We start from the raw sequence: 20,193 nt of genomic DNA on the forward strand, positions 1-20,193 counted from the left end.
TATTACAAGTTCTCCTACCGACTTGAATGGTGGCTATAATCTTGCTGGGTTAGGGATGCGTTTTGGTGTTCGTTTTGCTTCTGTTTTTTGGGGGCATGTTACAATTCTTACAAAGAGTGGGCACGGGAGCTAGGGGGACTGGACTCTGGCGAGGACAGGGCAGGGTCTCTTTGGGCTGAGGCTGGTGGCAGAGGGATGTGTGTGGTGAGGAGCAGTCCCGTGTGGTGCGCTGGGCTTGGAAAATCAGGTGCTAATGAAAGGTGGGCCTGATGCCGTGGTCCCTGACCTCTGAAAATCCTGTGGGGGACAGGCCAGGTCTGAAACTGGTGTGCGCTTAGGGATGGATGGCAGCGGGGATAATGTTTGTTTGTGTTTCCTCTGGGAATATGAGCGGTGTTAAGAAGAGCCTGGCATTTTTGCCACGTGTTCCCAAAAGAACAGGATAGGGCACAGCAGTCTGGAAAATGTAATTCTCATGCCCATCTTCCTGTGCCCGTTTGCTTTTTGCTTCTGTGTGTATACCTTCTATTTTTTATTCTTTTATTTAATGAATAGTGGCTTTAACATACTGAGATGCTGTTGTATCATGAAAATTAATTCACAATAACAGCATGAAGATAGGTGGGTCTTTATTCAGCTGCATCAGGTATTTTTCATTTCTCCTTGTGTAAGAAAAGTTGTCATGGGACTAAATGGGATGCATCTCTCCTGGAGCTTGGAGCTGTTAGGGGGAAGTATGATGAACCTGGCTATTAGCCACTATTAGAATAGATGACTTTGGGGTTAAAAACATGCTTGTGTTACGTGAATGTACTACTAAAAATAAGTTGTTTTCACATTACAGGGCTAAATTCTGGTATCATTGTAATCCGGTAGGAATTTTGCTGTTTGGTAATAGTAAGGCTCAATATTTTTGTTGTATATTATAAAGTAAATTAATTTTAATAGTGTTTAAGGCGGTAATGCATGTCTGCCTTAGCCTGCAACCCTGATGCAGCGGCAGTGTAGATTCTGCTCTGCTCTGCAATGACAACACACCTCAGTCCCAGCCGCAAAAGGGGCCCTAGCAGATACTTCGTGTCCTTTCATTCCTTGATTTCTCTCATCAATTTGATGACAAGGCTGTGAAGTGGTGGTGAGGATTGTTAAAAATATGTTATTCAAGTGGAACATTGTTTAAAAAAAAAAAAAAAGTGAAATGAGATTTTCTGTGCCAGTACTTTCTGGCACTGAACGCAGCTGTACTGAGTTTGGAGGTGCCCTGGAGCAGCAACTCTGTTCCCCGGTGCTGTTGGGCAGGTCTTACTCTTTTCTGGAAAGCACTTGGAGCTTTCCACTGATGGCCGTTAAATGGCTAAAGTTAATTGAAACTGGATTAGGGCTAACGTGGTCTCTGTATGCTCTTCCAGGGTTTTGCCGGCTTCCTAGTGAGCAAATGGAGACGGGGAATCCAAATTAGCCTTGACCATGTAAACAGCTCCCCCTTTTTAATGTTGCTTCTTATTTTGTATCATTGAAATGCTTGTTAAACTTGGCTTTTATGTGTCTTTCTATGAAACATTTAGCCTGTGACTGTTTTGTTTGTGTAAATATGTTTAAACTTCTGCATTGATTTTTTTTTTTTCCCCTCTTTAAAGAAATTTTCTGATGCACAGCATGGTCAGACAATTACTGGCAGAGTTTTATTGTAAATGGCATGAAACAACTCTCTATTTATAGTGAAAATTAGTACTCAAGCCTAGAAGCTAAAGGATAGCAATCTGATGTGTTAATTTCTTACCCTCCATAAATTGCTTATTTATGTAAGTCCATGCTCTGCAGTCTAGTTTTTACAAACACAACTTGTTTTCTGTTTAAAACTGTCTGAAGTTTCTCTGCATCATGTGTTTTAGGGAAGCCATCGTTTCCGTAAATCTCTTCCAATGTGCTTTAGGCTTTTTTCACGGTTTCTTCACAATTCCCCGAGGTTTGGATTTGCTTTGTGAGTGACACAATGATCTAGCGATGCGAGCCTGGGCGAGCGGGCCGGGGCCGTGTGCGGCCTCGCTTTCCCGTGCGCGCACGCCTGGGAGTTGACAAAGCCCCTCGCTTGGCTTCGCTGACTTTGGGAGGCTAGCGGTGAGCCTCTGTGCAGCGGTTGCCAGGTTTAATGTCCCCAAAGCAAATAAATGCGTCATAAAATCACTCTCGCCCAAGTCTTGGGCTCGCCTAATCTTTTCTTAATGGGCCAGAATGGGGTAAGGGACTCAGAATCAACTTTTATTCAATTAATGGTGCTTTTTTTGAACGTCCTGTGTGTGTTACATGTGGACGGTCTTAGGAATGCAAGCTATAATCATGCTTTTTGAGTTTTTGTTTAATTTATGGAAAAGGCTTTGGGTTTTGTGTGTTTCTTTGTAGTTTGTCACCTCTTTCACTGTCTGTCAGTCTCTAGGCAGGATTTTGCTGAAGAACAAAATTGGATATGCTGTGTTCAAAGAAGGCATGTGTCCAGATAAGTGCAAGAGTCACTGCTAAGGATGCTTCTGCCTGTATCTTATTCTAAGGGGTAAAATAATCAGTTTTTAGATGATGTCTGGAAAAGCCCTTTCTTGCTCAAATATACCAGTGTGGTGTTTGTTTTTGTTTTAAAAAAAAAAAACTTTCTATTTTTAATAGAGAACATAAAGTCTTTTAGAGCACTGTATCACACCTTTCATATAAATATATCCAGTGTATTTAAGAGCCTAATTTGCAAAAACAGTGATTGTATTAACTTCCAATTAAGCTCAAGGAAGAGTTGTAGGTACCTCCTTCCTCTAAGGGGAGGTACTTAAAAAGTTGAGGAGGCTTATTAGCTTAAGTGCCTTGTTAGCTGCTTGTGCTATTTTCCATCATAGTGTCAAAGCAAAAATTACTTGGGGAGCAATAATTGCTCCAAACGTGTTTAATTCAACTTAGTGCATCTGACATATCTTCTGTCATTTTTATTTGTATCAAATGAGGGAGAGTCGGCTACCTGCCAACAGCAGAGAAATACCTGATAGCATTTTCTGTTTGTTAGTGCAATGTTTTATTTTGATAAAATGCTGTACCTGCTTGTAAGCCTGTTAGAGAAAAGATTTCTCAAATTGTGTTGGGCACCCTGTGGTAGTGTTGACTTCTTTTGCTCCCACCATGAGGTAATGGAGATGAAGTTCACTCCGAGGTTGTTTTCATCATAGCTTAAGAAATCGCTTTATACTTTCCTGTTACTTATGTAGCTATCCTTAAAACTGCTGTTTTTAATGAAACTTCATTTGCATCTCCTCCCACTAGAGACAGCTGTAGGTTAGGACTAGCCTGACTAAGCTGTGCCAAAGGTAAGAGTAAGGAGTTTTTTATATGCTGATTAATTCTCTTTCACTCCTTTGGGAATATCTGGTATTGCTTAAATTGATTGCTCTAAGCAATATGGCAACATTTTTGACCTTCTAAACCGAAATTCAGCAAAAAAAAAAGAAGGGGGGGGTGGGGGAGGAAAACCTCCATGTCTGAGTTTTACATAACCATGCAGTTGAAGTACAGTGAACTGAAGTAGAAGTGTCATCTTCTGTAATGGTGGTATTGGCTGGTGATCTCAACACCTTTGAGAGGGATGAAATCGGGAACCATGGTAGTTGTCCATCCCCTGCATGGAAGAGGTATTAGGTGAGAATGAATTTCTCTTTCTCCATAATCTGACTTTTGATCTCTCACATGATTCGTGAATCAGAGCATCCTTTTCTTGCCTTCGCTAAGCATTTTACATCTGTGCTGTTGCGTAGCTAAAGACAGAAGTAGCTTCTGATACCTTTACTTTTGTATAAAATGCCTGTGTAGTTTTGTAGGAAGTGACAAGTCAATGTTATTTGTTGTTTTTGGAAGTTAATTTACAGATGTGCAGTGCCAGGTGATGGTAAGCTGCAGCTTGCTTGTGTTGGGGGAGCTCCTGTTTGGATACGGCGTGAGGATCTTCCTTTGTGGCTCCGAACATGAGACCATGTAATCATTCCCCTTTGCCCCACCTCCAGCTTCCCTCTTCCTCCCCTCCCTCCCCAAATTCCCTGAAGATATGATAATTAAGCAGGTGCCGTATATCGTAGCTTTGTGCGAGCGTGAGAAACGGCAATCGGTTGAGAATAGCCGGAGCCGCACTCGAGGAGGAGGCATTTCTTCTTAACCTGTTGGCAGTACCGTCAATCACTGTCACGCGGGCCGCCGTGGGCCTTTAAGCGCGACGCACCACTCTCCAGCTGCATGGAAAGCGAGCGAGGATAAAGCCGGCAACGGATTTGCGGGGCGCTGAATTAGCTCGTTGTGACAGCGGGGCCCATCTATGGGCCGTGAAAGGCGCTGAGGCGGGCGAAGGCGCCGCGCGCCGGGCCGGGGCAGACAGGCTGCTGACTCAGGCCTGACCTCCCTGTTGGGGAGCCCCCCGGGCCGCGGGGGGAGCCGCCTCATTGAGATGCAGGGCACGGGCGCCCCGGCCGCAGCTGTACGCTGGAGGCGCGGGCTGCGAGCACATCCCGGGCCGCACCGGCAGCACAATCAAAGAGCTGGCCCCCTTCTGTACTCCGCTGAATAGGCGGGCGAAGCAGAGGTCCTCCTCTCCCAGCCAGCGCGGTGGGAAAGGCATTAGCATACTCTTTCTTTTTCCTTTCCCCAAGCTACCTAAAACCTGGCACTGGTTTTAAATCTCTGGTTTTGACGGTGTGTCGAGGGAAGAGAGGGGTGCTGCAGCAGCCCCACAGATGTCTGTGCAGCTACTAGAAAAAATACTTGAGCTCAGATTTTTTTTTTTTTAATTTGAATCACCCTGGATTCCTTTAACTGTTTAGTATCAAGTATTTATGATATGGAATTAGCTCACTGTTTGGAAACAGCTTATTTCTGAGAGGTTTAGAAAGGGAAAGATGACTTTCAAACCTTGCTTCCTTTTTTTTTTTTCTTTTCCTTTTCTTCCCAAAATCTGTTTTGGTTTTGGCTGATTTCTGAGTGGACCGTTACAATATTTACTCCAGCGGCAGAAGCTAACTGTAAATCCGCGTGCTGTTCTCCAGGCGCGCCAACGCGTGTGAGATGGCAGCTTCCGAAAGCCTCGTGTCTTTAAGGAAGCTGGCATCTGTTTTGCCAAAACCTTATTAGGCAGGCGGGACGCAGACCGCTTTTCGTGGCCTTTGAAGTTTGAGGGATGAGTCAGGCTGCCTGGACCAGGGGAGCGCTGGCCCGGCAGTCGGCGTTGCCCTGCGTTTCGCTCGGGCGCTGAAGTGCTGCACCGTCAAGGAACGCAGCACGTTTTCCGAGCGTGGGAACGCAAGGGAGCCTCGCGTAGCTGAAACGCTGCAACGTTTGGAGTGTTAACTTCAGTTGTAATGAACGGTGCTACTTTTGATGCTCAAAGCTGACAGTGTGCTACTTTATATATCCATAGATTTGTGGTAGCCACTTGAACACACGTAACATAACTGAGATGCTGTTTTCACATGGTGCTCCTGGGCTTGTTCTAGTTGTTTTGGGGCATAAGAAAGTTAATAGTTGGACCAGACCTTTTGTATAGGATCAGGGATATCATTGGATGCTTTTTAGTTAACCTAATGATTTTTTTTTTCAATTTTATTTTTTTTAAACCATTGGTATGTATGAGTTGATTTAAAAAAAAATAAGCAAAGGCTTCTTAAATATAGTCTGTTCTGAATTAAAGGGTGTGGTGTTGGCTCTGAATGAGCTTGATGCAGCAACAAGCATGCAGCAGTTGGTAAATAAAGATGGATTTTCTTTTGTTCTGCTGGTGCTTGCTGCTCATTATTCTCCACTTACCCCGTAAGCTTCCCAGGGAGTGGCAGCTGTTTCTGATGTTCGACACTCTATCAGTGGTAGACAGCTCCAGATTCGGTGAGATGCTGTTGTGGAGAGCAGAGCAAAATAACCTAACCCTGCACTATTTTAAATCCTCTGTAGAATTAACTTTTCATGAACCAAAAGAGTTTTGTTTTTAACTTTCAGAAATACTCAGATGTAAGTGTGCTTTGCAGTACATCTTATTGTGGAAAGCTTTTTTGGCGTGAGATGGATTTACATTCTAAGTGTATATTAAGTATCGTAATGTGCAGGGTGGGGGCAGATACAAGGCAATAAAGTGAAATCGGTCTATAACAATCTTCACGTACATTTGCAGATATGTACAGTTTGGGAGTTTTTGCAATTTGAAAATTGCTTTGAGTAAACAGAACGGTACATAAAGATTTTAAATAATAAAGCTGGCAAGTTCAGAGGAGTCTATTTGATGCTGGAGTTTTATATGTAGGATTTATAACCCATGCTCTTGCTTTTTTGTCTCTGCAGTGTTAGCATTCTGTTACTGAAAACAAAGAAAGCTCTGCCAGGGCATTACACAAGCAATGAATCACAGAGGAAAAAATGTTTTGCTTTGTAAATTGTTCAGTTTTCCATGGTGCATCATCATTATTATTATTATTTTTCACCGTTGTCTAATAGAATCGCCACACATGCTTGTGCTTACTGTACTTTGTGAATTTCTTGTAGCGAGATTACCTAAGTAATGTTATTGGTGACTCCAGTGAATTTGCTTATGAGTCTTAAAAACACTACCACAACAAGAACAAAAACCAGGACAAAAATCAAAACAGCTCACTTCACTCTTCAGGCAATGACAGCTTACTGAGGAAGGAAGAGGTGTTAATGTTTTTCAATCAGCTTTGTCCCAGCAGTTCCACGCGGTTACGTTTTGTCTATGTTGACAAATTTGTTTTCTGCCTAAAATACGCAGATTTGCTATCGTGAGCAATTTGGTACTCCTCGCAGGTTGCAGAAAGTTTATAGTGTTCTAGCACCGGGTAGTGCCCATCATGAGAATATGCACTTTGTATGTTTTCCTCGTGCCTCTATTGGCAAATCTGTGTTTCAGAGCTTGTGCAGAGGAACGATAGTTTGCTTAGGCTTGAATATAAAGATGCGCTTGCAGATTATCTGATTGGGTAGTCACAGACAAGGCGGTGGCATGCCAGTTGCTGCAAGATTTAGAAGTGTAACCTCAGAGTGTGTTATATAATACATTTATACCGTAGATGCTATGGTGCCTTATACTGCTGCAGGCCATTGATTCATGGGTATTGATGTCCTTTGTAAGAGCAGTAATCAGAATATTTAGATTTACCATGTTTCAGGATTCATTAAGCTCCAGACATGTGGCAAAAGTAGTTTAAAACTTTATTTATTACCAATTTGCAATTTAACAGGGTGGATCAGAAACCAGAACCAGCTAAAGTGATGAATAGGTAAAGGTCCAAGTAAAATGGTCCATGTAAAATGTCTGACAGTAATGAAATCATTGATTTTTTTTTTAATTATTATTATCTTTTTTCCATGTAGAGATAGTGAATGGTAAATAATGGCAAGTGTGGAGGAGGATGCCATAGACATGGCATGCACCATTTTGAAGACTGAGGATTAATCCTATTAGATGTTGTATACATAACAAACATACATCAGTGGAATAAAGCTGTAAGAAAATGAGAGCCAAACATAAGTATCTAATAAAATATAAAATGGGGTAAGGGAGAGGAGGAGTCTCTTGTGATGGTTCAATGTAATTTTGTGTAAAATCCTGCATGCTTCACTGAAAACAATAATCAGATAGTAATTTCAGATTGTGTTTATAAAAAGTCTCCTCTGTAAATACCATTTGGGAAGACGTGTAGCATGGATAACGGAGCAAGGAAAACTGAAACTGCAACTGCAGCCTACCTTGCCAGTCTTCAGATGTTTTTTTTTCTTGCCATGCAGTCTGGCTTTGGATGGCTTTTGGATGAGCACTGGAATAGTAGGTATGTAACACATATGATCCAAAATCACGACAGTCCAAACGGCTGCCCGCCCTGGTCTGTACACCTGGCAAGCCTCTACGGTAAGAGCGAGATGGAGTCCACTAGGTAATTTCTTATCCCTGTAGTTACAACTGCAGTGTAATGAGATTGGAATAATCTCTCTGGTCTGGCAACTTAAATGTGAAAGGCTTCGTAATCTGCTACTGAGCCCAGGAAGTTGTTAGCTTTTAATTAAGGTCAGAATTAAAACAAAAAAAAGATAACCAAGCCTTCTCAATTTACTGCCTTGTCTATGAACGTTAAGCCAAGACAGCTACAGGTGAGTTCTTCTGAAATCCCTAAAGCGTTTATGTCACTTTTGTAAACCTCTTGCAGGTTAGTGCGACACTTAACCTGCAGCTGGAGCAGACTTAGTTAAAACAAAACCTGTGTAATTTGTGCACATTCCTTTTCTTTGCATCTTTTCCTGAGTAGTAACGCTTTGCTGCTCGATCGGTGCAAATAGATGTTCTCTGCATACATGGCCGCTATTTCAAGTATACCAGTTCAGCCATTATGTGAATCTCCTCTCCGTTCTCCCTGCTCTTGGTTTCTTGCTTTAGAATAAAAGTTAAAAGCCTGGCAAGGGCCAAACAGGGGAAAGTCTGGCTGAGGGTGCGTGCGCACAGGGGTGTGTGGAGCGGCCGTCGGGGCTGCATTGATTGCTGTTTGCATGAGAGAGAAGGACGAGTCGGACGAGAGGGCAGAAATTACACGCTGGTGCACAAGGCAGGCTGAAGCCATGCCGCAGGAGAGGAGGTCTGCGGGGAGAGGCGTGAGGCACAGTGGCTGCAGGGGAACTGCTGGGGCAGGGCCACATCATTGGCGGAGAAATTGCCCCTGGAGGAAAGTGGAGCAGTGGGAGAGGAGGTGCGCGCGGGGCCTGGGGGAACAGAGATGGTGCCAGAAGGCTGCCTTAGCCCATAAATCACGGGAGTCTTTTCTTCTTGCCGCTCTTGCCCGTTGTTGAAGAGCCTGCCACTGGCCTGAGCCACCATGAGTGCCGGGTGCCAGACCCTCTGGGGTGCGCTCGGGCAGGTGTTTGGGCCTGCCCTCTCCGTACGGAGCAGACAGGAGCAAGGTTTCTAGGCTGGCTCTCATCCTCTCCCTGGTGGCAATCAAACAAGAAGAGCAAACACGAAAGCCTGTCGGAGCGCATAGCTCCTGCCCAGCTCTGGGTACTTTGTAGAGACCTCGTCACCATCTCATTTCATTATTATAATTTTTCAATCTGTTGTTGGTGGGTGGGAGCAAAGCTCTGTGAAGCAAGGTTGATGCCTTGACTTGAGTAGCCCTCGGCCGTGGCTGTTCTGATGCAGCACAACTGAAATGTTCCTTTCGGTAGGACCTAGAGGCCCAACTTTACATTGTGTGAAGCTAATTGAGGGTCTAGAGAGACTGGCTAAAAAGATGATAACATGGGCGAAGAGCAAGGGGGAAACTGAGGCACACCAACCTGTGCAGAGTCACCCGGAAAAGCCGCGCGTTGGACCCCTATCTTCTGTCTCTGATGAGTAAATGCAGTAAACAACTGAGGTTTTGATCCACTCTTTTTATTCTACTGCTGGAGACCTTGAAAGTGGCTGTAATCTAGTTATGTGACCGTGTTATCTGCGTGGAATTACTCAGGTGAGCAGTAGCATGGTGTGATCGAGGGATGTTTTCTTTAAAAAGAAAGGTATTTTTCAGAATACATGGTTGGTTTAATCTTTCTGGTGGCTCTACATCATCCAGTATATTCCCCTTTGTATTGTGATATATCATCTCATGTTTCATGCCTGAGATGTGAGAGGAGTGAGTGATGTTATGTAACTTAAGCAGAGAATTATCTTTTTATGTTCCAAAAGTGACTGTGGGTTTGATAAAGCAGTTGACTAATTAGTAAATTACCCATTGATGTTTAAAATACTTGCGCTGCAAAATGTAAATGAAAAAAATTTCTCCACTTGTCAGTATGAAAAATGACAATAGCAAAAATAATACATAGGACATCTGCTCTGATTTTTTTTAAATTTTAAAATGCATTTAAGGCAGATGTTGCAGAATTGGAATGGAAATAGGAATAGATAGAAAAACAAAACATAGCTGTTTACCTTTTATCAAGTCCCATTTTTATGGTTAACATCACTAGCAATATCTGACTCAGTGTCTGTATTTTTCTGCTGTTTGTAGCAGAATGGACTGAATGTCCTTAAAACCGCTGCAAGTCAGGATGACGTAGAGTTTCAATATTTAAGAGTCTTTATCAGCAAGTCTGTATTTTGGGGTGTTTTCTGATGATCCCTTTTGCCCGTTCTGTTTTTCCAGGAGAATACATAAAGACATGGAGGCCGCGGTATTTTCTTTTAAAGAACGATGGCACATTCATCGGCTACAAGGAACGACCACAGGATGTTGACCAACGGGAATCGCCTTTAAATAACTTCTCAGTAGCTCGTAAGTGTTTTTTATGTGCTCCCTCATCCGGTTTAGGGCTTGATGTCTTCTTGTAATTGCAGCGCTGGTAAGCAGCATCAGTAGTGTTCAAATCTGCCCAAAACAGACAATGTATCTAAACGCTAATTATTTTTATTTAAGATGATTTAAAACAGAAACAAAACAGAACTGTGTTTCAGTAATGAATGTGATGAATAGGTTTGATGTATGGATGCTCAGTCCATGTCTGTTTTTTGCAGTTTGCTATTGATTTACTGTTCCTGGTTATAGAATAAAAGGGGTTTATTATTATTTTGTATGTCTGTTATTCAGCAGGTTGCTTTAAGGCGAAAATTGACCCAGGTACATGTCTCGGTACTTGGCAGGTAGGCACAGCCAAAGTGTTTCAGCCTCTGTTCTGCCATCAGGTCTGGATTCAAGTGACATTAACATAAATCAAAGTAATTTGTTTGCTATAAGAGAAGGTGGATTGAGCGCTGGATTTAATGAAATGCACTCAATTTTTCTTAATTTTGAAAACAAGCCCATTTTTCTTCTAATAGAGCCAACAAAGGGTTGGGAAGTAATAAAATCTCTTAACCTCTGCACTCTGTCTGATGCAGACATTTCCGACTTTGCTCGGGTGCTACAGCACAGCATGTGATAGAAGAACCTGAAGAGAATTTCCTTTTTTTGCTCATGTTTTTAGCCTTTCCCTGTATACTTCCAGCTTTTATTTTCTCCTGTTTTTAATCTTTCCTGTCTCATGATCTGCTTGCATCTTGTCCCACCACTTAATAACAGGTGCCACAATGATCTATTTTTAACAGTGATCTGTTCTGTTCCTGATGACTAGTGGAAGGGAAGTTCTGCAATGAGAAGTGTAGGGGGCTTTTCTTCTTCATGGTGGGGTAGTTTGCAATATATGGGTTTCTTCTTCATATTTCACCTTTAAATAGTTATATTTTAGAACACCTTGTGCCTGGAAAAGGGCAGGGCAGCCTTAGAAATTAATGCAGATCTTCACTTTTACCTGGTGGCTTCAATACCTGCTCATCCCAAAATACACTTTTTTTTAAATGAAGTTTTAATACTGACTGATGATAGGAATAAATAATGGACATGCTGTTGCCTACTGCATCAGTGCAGAATGCTTTAGGGATTTTTATCTCATTGAACTATTTTAGGGAGAAAATTGATGTAGTATGTGCACCTCAGTAATGACATGGTACTTTCCTCTTTACTTTCTTGACCCATAAGGACCTAAGTCTAAAGAAAAGCAACAGAAAGCCATTAATACATAAACTGTCCTTTAAAGCACTTGGTCTGTAGCCAGGAGCTTTTAACAAATGCACTTTTTGCAGGACACTTTCATTCTGTTGCTGCTAACTGCATTACTTAAAGTAATTATTTACTGCAGCTCAGTGCTAAGGAGTAAAAAAGGGTGTGTTCCCTTCTCTTTGTTCAGGTTGCTTTCAGAAAGGGTTAACTAAAATTGGTTTTCACAACAGGAATATGTTGCTTTTTTGGCAAACTAAGCCTGTCAGCCTTGGCATTTATATATAAACAAGTTGTTACCATGGTATCAGAGCATTGTCAAGAAAGACAAGACACATGCCTCTACAATAAGGTGTAGCCCCCATAAGTGGGACTGCGGGGAAGGCGGTAGGTGGGAGGATGTTCTTGGTTAGCAATGGCTCTTATCTGGCAATCGAGCTGTAGTGGCAGGGCTGGAAGGCCTCGATGATCATGGGGAAGGCCTCCTTGCTGGAAGTTGCTGTAGTGGTTTTGGTCTCACCGAAGCAGCTATTGCCTCACCAGGATTTAAGTTTTCATATAGGCAGTGGTGTGCAGTGCTGTTAGTGTCTGATGTGTGGTTTCCTTCTAGTTACCCTTCCCACCTGTATGTATCATTTGGATTTCTTTTGCACCACGAGTTTTCCTTTTGAACCTGCTTGCCTTGTACTTTCACTTGAGTTAACTTCTTGAGTTGAGCACTCAAGCATCTCTGGAGGAACAGGCCAGGATGCAGTTTTCACACTGTAGACAAAGCCTGCAGAAGGTAGCTGCCAGCAAAAGTGGGGGTGGATTTTTGCCTAAATGCTTTGTAAAAATTCATCACTTTTTTTTTTTTTTTCATGTGACCATGGAAGCCCTGACTTTCTTGTTAATTAGTGAACTAGATTTTTTTTTCTTTTTTTAATGAGATGGCAGGCTGTCTCTGTCAGTCTGTTCTTTGGATGTGGTCCCATGTTTCTGTGTAAAATCTTTACCCTCTTCTGCTGTAAAATCATGTAGGTTTTTGTCATTGCAAGTAGAAGGTGGTTTTTTGTTGTGTTTTTTTTGTGAATGTGACTTGTAGTGTTGCATTCATTTGAAGTGCCTTTGCCAACTGGTGAGAGGTAGGAATACTCATTTGATGAGAAAACAGTGAAAGAAGGAAGCATTAGCTAATGATGATTTGGCTTTTCCCTTAACAGTTAGTCTCTCCTTTATCTGAAACCAGCCTCTCCTTTCAGTTTGTGATACTTTTGATCATATATCTGTGAAAACTTGTTTAGAGAACTCCTGTGATAGAGAAGCTCAGTTTATCTTTTAATAGCTAATTTCCTGTTTAAAATAGCTGCATATCTATGTCTGTAGCCCAGTAATATGCTTAAGGAGTTTATTTTCCTCAGAAGTTACCTATTGGTGATTTTTTTTAACCTTTGAAAGACAGTACGTAAACCTACTGAGTATCTAACTTGCTATTTTGAGTCATATTTGAGTTCATGTTCTTTATTTCACCGCTAAGATAGAAGGAATGAAAGAGTCTGTACCTAAGTAGGTATTTATGACCCTGCAGATAAATAAGCAATAGAGCTTGTGCTGTAAATCTGTTAGATAAGTAGCCTTCATACTGATTGTAATCTCGGGGTATCATGTGTGTCTACCTATTAGGTTATAAGCCCCTGAAACCATATATCTGAAAAGTGTGGTATACTGTGAAAAATGACATGGAAAGAGAACTCATCCCTGTTAGACAGAAGGGATTATTTCTCCCACTGTCAAAAAAAATGTAGACTGGTGGTTTGGTTGTACAGTAGAAAACGTAATTGCTCAGCAACATGAATGCTGCTTTTGGGACAGGAACGTGTATCTGCGGTCAAGCATTCATCTGGGCACAGGATGGCGAGATTATAGTGGACACGTTTTTGTATCTGCTGCTCCCGGGGCCACCTTAGTCTCTAAGTCTGGGCTCCCATATCCTCGCTTGTGCCATGCTGAGATGTTTGGAGGGGGGAGTCTGTTCAGTGGTGCTGAGAGAAAAACAGCATCTCTATGTAATATTCCTGTTTGCTGTTCCAAAGTTTTACTTATTCATCGTTCTTCTGTCCTGACTTGCCTTTTTTTCCTTCCCCTTCCTTAAACCAAAGCAGGAATGGGAAAGACTCCTCCTTGACATTATTGATTTAAAGTGTGATGTCATTGTATAGGGAGCAGAGTTTGACACTTTCATCGCAAGTAATCTGCCTTTTAGCTTAAGTGCTGGGGAAGCAAATATTGTGACATTTTAGAAAGTCACTGGGATAATACTAAGTGTCTTTCAAATACAAAATGGTCATTTACATTTGAATGCCTTGATGTCTATTCCTGTTAGGAACAATTTCTCTGTCCTACTTACTTTAAAAGACCAAACGCCAGGAAAGAATCAAGAGGTTCTTTAGAGCAATTTAAATCATTTTTAACAGGCTGCTGTTTATAGCACTTACTTTGTTGCAAGTGGGGAATACTTATGTTGGCATTTTGACAGGAAAGATTGTCTTCAAAGTGGATAAGAGACCCTCAGCCCCTATTTGAAACGTGTTTTTATAGCAGAACCTCTACATATGCCATGAATCAGACCTAATATTATACAGAGTCTGTATCTGTACTTTGCTTTAGTGGTGCTTGTTGCTGTACATGGTTATAAAAGCTGGGTTTGGTGCCTTCTATAGCTTGCGAACTGAAACAGCAAATAACACAGAGTCCGTTTTAGAAGTAAGAAGAAAAAAAAACCCCTAATGCTTCATAGTTTCATTGATAAAAATCCATGAGATTAAATTATATATAGGGAGAACTTTGTGATAGCTTCAAACTTTTTGAAACCTGTGTGGCACAGCACTTTGGTAATGCAAGTTACAAAGAAAGCCGTCTGTATTTCTTGATATGTGCTGTTATGATTGAGCAGGGTAATTAGACAGCATATTGTTCACTAAACAAAACACTTCTATGTGACATACTTGAATTATAGTGGTTATTAACTGCCAAATCTCTATTATTCATCTTGCTCTATGCCTTAAAGATTGCTGGATCAGCAAGCTTAACAAATATCAATGGACAGTGCTGATTTAGAGGAAAAGTGGTGATATTTAATTGGTCCCCTTCTATGACTGGAAACACCTAGTGTGGTTTATAATGCTGAAATTAAGTAGTTAAAGTTTAGAGTTCAAGATTAGCTTAAATACCTGTACTGCTACTTCAGAATACTTATTGGAAGAGACTAAATATGAATCTGAAGGTTGTTTTAAGAAAGCAAACCTCTCTCAATTTGTATTTTCATAATATTGTGCTTCTTCATAAGTGTAAGAGAACAGCTCTGGATCTGCATGAGATGAGAAATAGTCTGATTTTCTTCTTTGAGGCTTCTGGCTGCATTGGGCAGACTCATAGAGGACAGTCCCAGCTTTAATTTAAGCATGTTAGGCAGGCAAAAAAAGAGGTATAACAGTCAAGAGGAACAGCAGCTGCTAAGCTAAGGTGGCAGATCTGGGGGACCTCTTGAGTTAAATTTCTCAGAGCCCAGCTTACTGGGCTGTGCCAGCTCGCGCCGCTGTATTCAGCATTAATTGCCATTCTGCAAAAGATGATGGAGCTAGGTTGCTGGAGCACTGACTATGGCACGCTGAAAGCATGGCTGCATCTTTTTGTCAGAGTTCTTTAATTTCGGTGAATAAAGGAGTGCCGTTTATCACACTAAAACCTCTTCATGACTCATTAATAAACTTTCTCTTATCTAATTGCAGTGCTTTAGGAGGATGCAGTATAACCTCAGTGCGCTATTAAAGAAAAATTAGATTTTCTTGTCATGAAAAATGCAAAATTACCCGTTGAAAAGCTTATAATTCCAGTAGCAAATGAGGCATGAAATATATTGCCAAAAATACAGCACCAAAAAACACTGGCAGTAAATATTTTATCTTGCTGCTAATTAAGAACCTGAATTTAAAACTGAGCACTCTAACTGAGCACTCTAAATTTCCGCAATAATAAAATTAACCTAACAATACTAGTGTAGCCTTAGTAATGTGTGCTGTTATTCTGGCTGCATTCTGTTTTCAACTTACACGATACTGGAAGTAGAGCGTGTTTGTAGCTCTAGCAGTAAGCAGAAATTTTGCCTTGTCTTTATAGTGCCTATTTACTTGGCATTTACTTGTATCTATTTACTTGGAAGTTAATTTAGAACTTTAAGACTAAATAATAGTGAGCTTGTGGTTTCATTAACTGCAAGGAAAACATTTTAATGTAATAAAAAGAACATCTATTTATCTTTTTATTTATTTTTCTCCCCAGCAGCTTTGTTTCTGATTTTGATTTTCCTTTAATAGGAGCTATCTAATTAGTATTAGAGTTTCCATTCATGTAAATCTGAAAAACGTGGTGTTTTGGCCTCTCGGTTATGATTTTACTGGCTTTCTTTTGTTTTTCAGTTGTTCTGCTTTAGTATGGCCAGTGGGCCCTTAATCGAGTGCCTGTTTCAAGGCCAAATTTAAGGGGTAAATGCTCATAATATCCTGTGAAGCTTAAACTAGTAGATGTGGCTTTAAAAATAAATGTAATGCTCAATTCCCAAGGGAGAGAGCGTTTTTATGAAGAAACTTGTATTTTTGAATGTAGCCATGAGATGTTCAGGCTGTGATTTCTCTGCTGAAATGATCCATGTTTCTGTAAAATTTGTCGGTTGTGTTTAAATACTGGCAGTGATGTAACGTGTTGGCTGCGTGTCTATCCAGCGTCCAACTGCTCGATGGCAGCTGTCCAGGGCACTTTGTGAACGGGGTCTTTTCTGGGGTGTGCCTCTGCAGTTTGATGTTCCCTCTAGTGTTTGAGGACTGGAAATGCTCTGCTGTAGAGGCTGATCTTTGTCAGGGCACTGCAAAATGACCAAATATACTCTGTGGGCTCCTTCAAAGCCAAGGACAGGGCTTTATGTCAGTAAAATCCCAAGGAAGCGAGATGGAAGGTTGGCTTTAATTTCAGTGGGTGTTATTGCCTCATTATCAGCTGACTTTGTCCATGTGCTTGGCTTGGGATGACCTTTGGAGTGGAGGACCTGTGTCTGAATGGCTTCTGTATCGCCTCACATTTCTACTTACCTTTCCAGGCTGATCAGCTGGGGAGCCTTCCTAAGCAGAATTTGATTTGAGTGCTGCTTAGATGACTATTTACTGAGCTATTTATTGGTTTCATCAACACAGTAAATTGTCTCAAGTCTCCTGAAGAAGTACTTATGGAGATTTCTATGGCTGATTAATCGCAACAGTTTGCTAGATAAGAATAAAGACAAATGATTATTTAAACCTGCTTATGTACCATGACTCTTTCTTCCTTGATTGTGGTAGAGTGCCAGCTGATGAAGACAGAACGACCTAAACCAAACACATTTATCATTAGATGCCTCCAGTGGACCACAGTAATTGAAAGAACATTTCATGTGGAGACTCCAGAAGAGCGGTATGTTTCATTCATATTTAATACATAAACTAGTTGAGAAAGCAGCTGCAAGCGTTCAGCATTAATAGCAAGTCCTTTCCTGAAGCTCTTATTTATCAGGTGGTAGAGGTCTAGACTTAAAAGTGACAAATAATTTGAGTGTCTTAGTTTTAATGCCTGTTCTAGTATAAAAGACACCTCATAAAGGTGGCTGGCTTTTCAGAGAGGGAGGTTTGGGTGGTATTTGGGAATGAAATGCTGTTAGGTTGGGTATCCAAAAAGGACAGGTGCATCTGCGTGCCAGCAAACAGGTAGTTATTTCTGGAAACTTAAGGTTTATTTCTCATTGGAAATTTTGCGGTATGTGAAATGAAGGGTTTCTGACCTGAGAATTCCTGGAAGGATGGTCGCAAGTGAAAGAGATTCAGGCAAAGTTGAGTTGTATCAAAATACTGACCTTTTAAAGTCTTTTCTCTCTCTCTCTCTCTCTCTCTCTCTCTCTCTCTCTCTCCCCCCCCCCCCTTTTTTTTTTTTTTTTGAAAAAGTTAGTTGCATCATTGCTGGTTGCTAATGTTTTATGTAAATTAGATAATAAAGGTGATAGTTACCTGCTGCAGGTGCAGATTTCTATTTCATCTGTTAGGAAACAAAGCTAAGAGCATGCATCCTGTGCTCTCGTCATTGGAGAATTGATCTCTTTCCTCCCGAGAGAAGAGTTTTCTAGCACAACTATTCTACAACTACAGCCTATTTAAATATTTACTTGCTCTTCAGGAACCGAACTTAAATTATTCCAGTATCATTGCCCTAGGGGAAGGGGTATTTAAATCCCTTGTCCTCCATACCTATGATACTGGCACATACTTTTTTTTTTTTTTTTTTTTAAAGATCAGCAAATTCTGCTTGATGTTCTTTGTGTGTTTCTTACGTAGCCTTTTCATGCACTGATTTGAAGAAGGTTCCTGTTTATTGCTTTTGATTCTGTTACAATGTTCAGAAGAAGATGAAATCAAGTTAAAAGGAAAGAAAAAAAAAACCCTGATTCTTGTTTCATTTAGTAGCTTTGTGGTCAGTGACCCTAAAGTGAATGAATAACAGTTTCCACTTGGGGGAAGATTGTATTTCAGTCTTGTTTTGTTCCCTCCTAGCCAATTAAGTCAGCTCTATGACACTTCAGGGCTTGGAGTGTTAGTCACCTCTGTTGTGCACACTTGGGACGTAAGCTCTGAGGGTGAAATAGTGGTCCCCAAGAAATCAAACATACTGACTTCCAGGGAGCCAAGGTCTCAACCAAGTCAGTAACAAGTCTAAGAAGAGATGTGAAGGTAGATACATGCTTCAGTTTTCTGTGCCTTTAAAAACCAAAATTTCTTTTCTGAGAGAAAGAGTGCAATACAAATACAGAAGAAAAAATTCTGAATATTAAAAATGACTAGAACACAAAGGAATGCGTTCATGATGTTGAACAAAAGATCTCTGCTGGGACCTTAGGGAGGATGTTCAGAACTGTTACTAGGTTTACAAATGTGATCTGCATTCCCTTGCTGCACCAGACAGGGCTGCATAGTGTATGTTGACCAGCCTTCTCCAAGCAGATCATGCAGGTGAACCTTAGCTGAAGAAAATAAATAGGTCAAATGGGTTCTCTTAACCCAAGCCTGGTAATTCTGTGTTGCTGACTTTCTCCCATTTTGGAGATAAGCTGGAGAGAATTTTCCCTAGATATCTTCTGTGTCTGTAGCACAGAAGTGAATAGTGCATTATTCAGAAAACATTCAAAATAAAAAATGCATAGGCCATGAAAGGCCCTCCCTGTCTTTGGTGTAGTTTTTATTAGAATGTTGTGTCAGTTACTTTTTCCCCTGGACTTTGCTTGCTCTGTGGAATGCTTCACTTCTTCCACCCTTCACAAACCGAAATTTCCATAGTCAGATAGGATTTTATTTTTTCAATCCAGTAATTCAATGGGATATGTTCCCAAATGTACCCATCTGTGACAGCTGTTTACTACACAGTATACTTTCAAAGAACCATTGAAAAATTTGACACTGATTATGATGGCATGGCTTCTGCGGTACTTTGCAGATTGTCCTTGGACTTGTTCAGCATTGACTACTTCTGTTCCTGATGTAGTTATAAAGTAATTTACCTGGGACGTCCTTGGGAGCAGAGTTTAGCCAGTGTCCAAATCTATTACTGAAACCATTGCATCCTGTTCCTTACAGATATCAAAGACGGTGAAACACTAAATTCACATAGTCCATAGAACATCTGTTCAGCCCCTATATGCCTTAAAACTCTTCCCAAAACGTTGTAAGCCCTTGTGAGTTGGATGATGGTTTTGTCTGATAGGTTTGCAGTGAAATGAATGCCAAGAACTTTCACATCAGTAGTTTCCAAAGGTGTGAAATTTCCCAAAGGACACTTCCACCGGAGTGGAAGTGGTTTCCATAGGAGTAGAAGGGGGTTAGTATTAGAGCACCCGTTGCTGAAATAACTGTAGAAACTTTCTTGTAACCAAGACCTGGGCTTAAAAATAAAAAGTCACTGAAAAGTAGTGAGAATAATGAAGAAATTGCCTCTGCTTTTGCTGACAACTTGCTAAACTTTACACAAGAATTACTGTACTTCTCTCATCCTCTCTACATCAGAGGAGTAACCTAAGAATGCTGGGCATTAATACCATATCCCAGAACACCTCTTACCTTTGAAATTCGGGATGTGTGTGTGATGAGGTGGCATAGTGCCCCCAGCAGTTGGGTATTTGTGTTTCATCCCATATAGGATGGAGAAGCTGTGTTTAATTGCTTTGTGCTGCATGGGATACCCATTTGCATTTTGGTTTTGGCAAGTCTACTTTTGTTATGTAAAACTCCGTATCACCAGGTCATATCTTGACCTGAAGACTGACTGCATGTTAGAAATTCCATTTGCTGAAGAGCCTTGTATTGTATTCTGACTGTGGGGACTTCAGTTGTCTCTTGTTTCTGGTATGATTAATAAAGATATATGTTAAAAGTGCTCTCAGACATGCATTTTTACAATGCTTGAAAATGCATGGAATTCAGTGTATATTGTATTGGTGTATCTGAGAACATCGGTTGCTCTGTATTCCTTGGTGACCCTTGCCGTGGCAGATGGTAATCTGAAGTCAAAGTAA

The 20,193-nt window shown here is 41.1% G+C and overlaps 1 protein-coding gene across 9 annotated transcripts in view; it reads left to right on the forward strand.

Moving 5' to 3' along the window:
• Positions 1 to 20,193, forward strand: part of AKT1 (AKT serine/threonine kinase 1) — a 73,856-nt gene that overhangs the window by 28,878 nt on the left and 24,785 nt on the right. For all 9 annotated transcript variants that reach the window (XM_064512007.1, XM_064512002.1, XM_064512004.1 and 6 more), the window contains 2 exons: positions 10,191 to 10,319; positions 16,943 to 17,054. In XM_064512007.1, coding sequence (XP_064368077.1) covers positions 10,191 to 10,319; positions 16,943 to 17,054 — 241 coding nt within the window. The remainder of the gene's footprint in view (positions 1 to 10,190; positions 10,320 to 16,942; positions 17,055 to 20,193) is intronic.

This window comes from Dromaius novaehollandiae, chromosome 5 (genome assembly GCF_036370855.1).
Source record: "Dromaius novaehollandiae isolate bDroNov1 chromosome 5, bDroNov1.hap1, whole genome shotgun sequence".
In the NCBI taxonomy this organism is placed as follows: Eukaryota; Metazoa; Chordata; class Aves; order Casuariiformes; family Dromaiidae; genus Dromaius; species Dromaius novaehollandiae.